Source organism: Branchiostoma floridae, chromosome 9, assembly GCF_000003815.2.
Source record: "Branchiostoma floridae strain S238N-H82 chromosome 9, Bfl_VNyyK, whole genome shotgun sequence".
NCBI lineage: Eukaryota > Metazoa > Chordata > Leptocardii > Amphioxiformes > Branchiostomatidae > Branchiostoma > Branchiostoma floridae.
Window position 1 is genome coordinate 16,386,770 of NC_049987.1, and position 5,840 is coordinate 16,392,609.

General features: G+C 44.6%; 1 protein-coding gene across 1 annotated transcript; it reads right to left on the bottom strand.

The window, feature by feature from the left end:
* Positions 1 to 459: 459 nt before the first annotated feature.
* LOC118422224 lies at positions 460 to 921 on the bottom strand. Its single transcript, XM_035829741.1, has one exon. The coding sequence runs from the start codon at positions 919 to 921 to the stop codon at positions 460 to 462; it is 462 nt and encodes a 153-aa protein (XP_035685634.1).
* Positions 922 to 5,840: the final 4,919 nt, after the last annotated feature.

Sequence of the window (5,840 nt, forward strand, 5' to 3'; positions counted from 1 at the left end):
CTGGATGATTTCTTAGCACTTCTATCACTTCTATAAAAACTAAATGAATCTATTCTAAATTCTTTTCCCCTGGCTTAAGCCAGGTTTCTTGCAAGCAAATAAAATAAAAATCAGCTAAGTGGGAAACAAGATCTTCGTCTTGGCATTTTCGCCTAAGGCCGCCTTGGATTCCAAGAACCGAATTTCAAAGCAACCTTCTGAATTGTCATAATAGTGTTACAAAGGGCGAGCTTGGCTTGACTTGACTTTATTAAGATCCACAATTAGCATACAATGGAGTACATTGAAGCTACTCTTCCTGTGGTCTTGCTACATTGTCAGCAGAGTGATTTTCATACATAATAGTGTTGACTAGCTATGGGTAATATGAAATTATGTACCTGTATAGTTCCATGGATGTATAACTACTCACAGATTGTCCAAAGTCTTCCAATCTATGCATACCATGCTGTCTGACTTTCACTGCTTCAGGAAGTCCGTCAGCATATGTAACAGCTTCTCCACAGTCTGCTGTTTGTCCCGTGTGTGGTTCCAGTCGGTCCCCTGGTGGCTTGGTGCACGTGCTGGGTTCCTCGGGTACATCTGCGACGGGTCCCGTGGAGTGTTCCAGAGGGGTGGGGGGTGTTGTCCGGGCCGCATGTAGGGCTGAGTGTTTGGCATCCACTGCGGTCTTCTTGCTGGTTTGGTGCGCTGTCTGGAGTCCATGGCTTCCTGGTGGTGCCTCAAGGTGCGCTTAACATCAGCCACCATCAACTTGACGCCACCTGCGTCATGTTTGAGGTGGATAGCGTCCCGTGTGTATAGTGAACGGTCCTGAGAGAGAAGTCTGTGTCTGATGTAGATGAGTTTGTTGTCTTCAAGGCAGGACTGTTCGACGGAGTTGTTGTAGGTGGCTATGTTTTTGTTGAGGGTGGACTGCATGTTTGTTCCTCTCGGTAGGACTTGTGATAGGGCGATCTTTGCGTTGGGTTAAGACTTCTTTATACAGTTAATCAATTTGTGCGTTTGTTCAATACAGATGTCGACGCTGTCGGTTCGGTGTTTCGTGTTATCCATGTCGTTCGATGCCACGCGAATGATGACTAGTTCAGTGTTTTTGTCGGGGAACATGGCAGCGTTTTCCGAGGCTTTGCGGAGTGTGGTTGATTTTGTTATGGTCGAGCTTTTGTGTTTGAACATTATCGTGGGGTCAACTTCATTCCATAGAGAGTCAGCGAGAACCCTCACCTGCGTCGTCGCGTTCACCGATGTTTGTGTTGTCGGGGCTACCGGGGATTGTGTGCCGGGAACTGCTGGCGGGGTTGCTGGTGGCTGGGTGTCGGTAGTTACCGGTGCCTCGCTGCTTGTGGAACTGCTGGCGGGGTTGCTGGTGGCTGGGTGTCGGTAGTTACCGGTGCCTCGCTGCTTGTGGCTCTCGGGGCACGTGGCTGTGTATTGGCGGTTGATGGGGCCTCAGAGTCCGGGGATGTCGGTGTCTGCACGGCGGTAGAAGAGTTCGGGTGTTCTAGGCCAGAAACCACTTCCGCGTAGAGGCGCTGGATTCTGGAATCGTTCTGTTGAGAGTTGCCGTGTGCGCGACTGGTCGTCGTACTGACAGATTGAGGTTGATTTAACAGTAGTGTTAGCTGGGCTTGTAAAGCTTCCTGGTCAGCTTTTTGAGAAGAGATCGTTTGGGCCAGATCTTTGGAGATTTCGCGTTGTCGCTCTAGCTTTGTGTTCAGATCTTGAATCTGTCGAGCCTGTTTCTCCACCTCTTTCTTTCTGTTTTGAACATTAGCCTTCAGGTCATTGATACACTTCTCTTGATTGTCCATCGTGACCTTATTGCTGAAGACAAGCGACTTTAAGTCGTTCAGTTCGTCCACTAGGGATGTGTACAGGGTCTCGTGTACCGAGTTGCACTTTTCACTTGTTGACTTGTCTTGGGGGTCGTCTGTTGGCAGCGCGCGCCGAGAACGGCTTCCATGTTGTGACTTTCCCTCTTTGTTTTTTCCAGTAGAGTTGCGAACTTTTGAAAGTGGAGTTAAAATGATGTTCTCGAGACCTCCCAACACCTTACGGAAAGTGGGCGATGTGACCAGCGATTTGGGAGTTGTGTCATTTTTTTTCTGACGGATTTTCTTTCTCTAGGGTCAGGTCTACCGTCACAGGCGGAGTCGTAGTTGGCTCTGTGTTGGTTTCAGTCGCAGTAATGGCGGACGCCTCATCTTGTAAATTGGTCTCCATTGTTTCAAGGTTGTTGTCTATTGTTTCAGTTCTCTCTGCTGTCAGATCGTCATTGTCATGTCCGCCATCTTGGGCGTCGCAGGATGCGCCAGTTGGCCTATTGTTAACGATTTCTTTCGCTCGTGGAAAGATTTCTCTAGTGTACCAGTTTGATCCATTGCCGTGTATGAGGATTGTGCCGGTGTTGCGATTTTGACGTTGTCTCCGGTCTCGGTGGGTTCAGTGACGGATAACTGTGGGCCCTTCCAGGTGAACTTGTAGCCGGTTTGTTTTCCAAACGACTCGTTGAGTAATTGGCTTTGGTAGCGTCTATCCACTCTGGTACACGATCTTTGGAGGTACGGAACTTTAAACTGCATATACCTTCGATTTGTTGGCGTCTTTGCCTGTGGCAAAACTACCGAAGTCACGGGTTCCTCTCTCAGCACTCGGTGTCTAGTGCGGAAGGGGCCTTCCGCACTAGACGTCTAGTGCCGAAGATACGTCCGCACTAGGTGCCCAGTGGTGAGACGACTTCAGCACTCGAAAACCCCGAATCACCACTAGAAACCGAGTGCTGAGACTACTTCCGCACTAGAAAACGAGTGACGACAAACGTTCCGCACTAGAAAACGAGTGACGACAAACATTCCGCACAGGAAAACCAGTGACGACAAATACTCCGCACAGGAATTTGAACCGAGTGCTGACAGCTACTCCTCCGTTACGTTATTTACAGTTCCGGGCCAAAGGGTAAAATTGAATATGGCATTGGTCGATACCATTGTGGTCGAAAGAAGGGGTACCTTATACATTTTATCTTCATACAACGTAAAGAAGATGACGATATGTTGTAATTCCTAGTAATGTATTCTATATGTATTTCTGTAGAACTATGTTCATCGCCTTGTCAATGAGAGGTAACGTTACAGTTCCGGGTCAAAGGTACACATCAGTGGTTGCCATGATACGATCGCCGTCGAAAGAAGGGGACATGCCTTATCTTCGTATGTCAGTATATAACGTCCTTGGTCAGATATTGACCAACAATATTGAAGTCGACGATATTTGTAATTTCTTGAAACATTCTTTATTAAAGTATTACTGTAGAACGTAAGTGCCTTAAATAAAACCATTGTTGCACAAGTTGTCTTACTATTGCAACCAACCCAACAACATTTAATCAAGGACGATATATCAGCTGATGTAACGTCCCTGATTTAATCTACAAGCGTCTAAAGGACATTCATTTCCAGAGCTTTCTAATCAACACTTATAACGATAAAAATGGCACAACTGTCAAAAGCAAACTCAGAACGCACATGCTATTAAAATCATACAATAAAGAAAAGTATTTCAAAACAAAAATACAGTCGCTAAACCAATCGTATTTTCAATCTCGATCAACGTCTGATTTGAAAGCTGGAAGTATTTCTGTAGCAACGAATGATTCGCAACGGCAGGTTCTTATTCTCGCGGACGATAGTTTGCAGATAACATTACGTATTAAAGGTGATACAAAACTACTCCAAAAAGGGCTATATCTATCACAAATCTTGAAGAAATAACGTTTGCAGATCACATCACGTATTAAAGGTGGTACACAAATGCCATGATACATAAAAGAAGTGTAACAAAACGTTCACCTTGAGCCTGAGAAAGCTGCGTATGGGAGGACACGAGAACTGGAAACCCAGTGCTGTCGGTCTTAAAATGATAGTAGCACTCGGCTTCTAGTGCCGAAGTGGTCTTAGCACTCGGCTTCTAGTGCCGAAAAGTCACCGAGCACTAGAAATCCCAGTGCGGAACCCGTGACTTAGGTAGATCGGCACTCGGTTATCCAGTGCTCAATGACCTCCGCACTGGGTAACCAGTGCTGAACGACCTTTGAACCACCCTTCCGCACTAGAAACCGAGTGCTGAGCGGAGTTCGGCACTAGAAACCGAGTGCTGGGCGGAGTTCGGCACTAGAAACCGAGTGCTGGGCGGAGTTCGGCACTAGAAACCGAGTGCTGGGCGGAGTTCGGCACTGGAATTCCAGTGCTGACGGGTCTTCAGCACTCGAATAAAGCCGTTCCGCACTGGGCCCCGAGTGCCGACGCCATTTTCTCCACGAATTCCGCACTGGGCGCCCAGTGCGGAACCCGTGACTTCGGTATACTTGCGCGTCTGTGTGATCTTCGATGATGGTTTCAAACTCGGAGATGTTCTTTGCCGATATCGATGTGTTCCACGCCTTGGTCTTGGTGTTGCCGGACCTTGTCCTGTATCGCTTTGTCTCCGGCTCAGGCGTTCCGCTGTCTCTGCTTGTTTCACGTCCCATGATTAAACGATGCAACGAAATATCGCTAGAACTGATATATAGTAAATACTTGAGAACTCTAATCAATATAAGATGTATGAAAAAACTCTGCTACACAAGCAACCGCTCTGAAATACACTTACAGGCGGAGCACAAGTGACGCGCGTCCTGTCGTGGCCGCCATCTTGAAGGTACAACCAGTGGCGCGGAATAGTTGCTCCCGGCTAAACCTACTGGTTCTCATGTCGTCCTTCTGTGTATTGCTGACTGAATGAATGAAGACCTTTATTGTACAGACATACCCACTGGGTTCAGTACAGGTCACAAAAGATACATGAAATATATACAATGAATCTACAATACTCAAGAATAGTATTCTAGTACGTTCATCGGATGCACTGTTATGCTCTCTACTTCGACCACTCGTTTGAAATGATGAGTTTTTGAAGTTAAGATATATTTTAGTCACAAAAATGTATATCATTGCTTCTTACACCATCATGCGAAAGTTAAAAAAATGATACTTTCGTACTGGAGATAGGTAAAGAGACAATTTAGAATGAGACAGTGTATTTTCTAGAGTCCATTCCAAGACACCATGCGGATGTTTGTTGCCATTGTTTAGAATTGATTTTTAAGTTTTGTAATTATATGTCTAGGACATTTGATACTTCAGAAATAGTTTTAACACTGTTTTAACTTTATAAATATTTCCCTGGTCCTGTAAACTTTGGAAATATTCATGGTGTGGAATTGGATACTACTAATGGTTTCTAAATAATGATAACAGCATTCTACCATTATTTACCATTTTCTACCATTTTTTGTAAATGGTTCAGTGGGCTGGGAAGATAGCAATTCACACATCCTTGCTAAGTATGGTAGGGTGCCATGCAACAATAGCCCACCACAAAGGACCCACCAGTTCCCGGCAGTAAAATCTAAAAATATACAGATGCAACAATAGGGCTTACTTTTATGGGGGCAATAAACTAATTTTACCATTTGACAAAGTTTACAAATATTTGTAAATATTTTTGGATGTGAAATAATCACACAGAGGTTTCACAATTATTCTAAATAAATATATTTTTGCACAGCTACTTTCAAAATGTTTCTAAATTATTCAAAGGAATTCAAATAGATGAGTATTTTCTTAGTGAATTTTTTGAAAAGAATTTAATTATTGTGGCTCAGATATTCTTTTATCCAAAATAATTCAGACTTATTATAAATTTCGCCTAAAAACCCTCATGGTGTCTTGGAATAGACTCTATTGTTACATGGGAATCAAAATTTGGAAAGTACTGTTTTGAATTGGGGCAACGTTGGC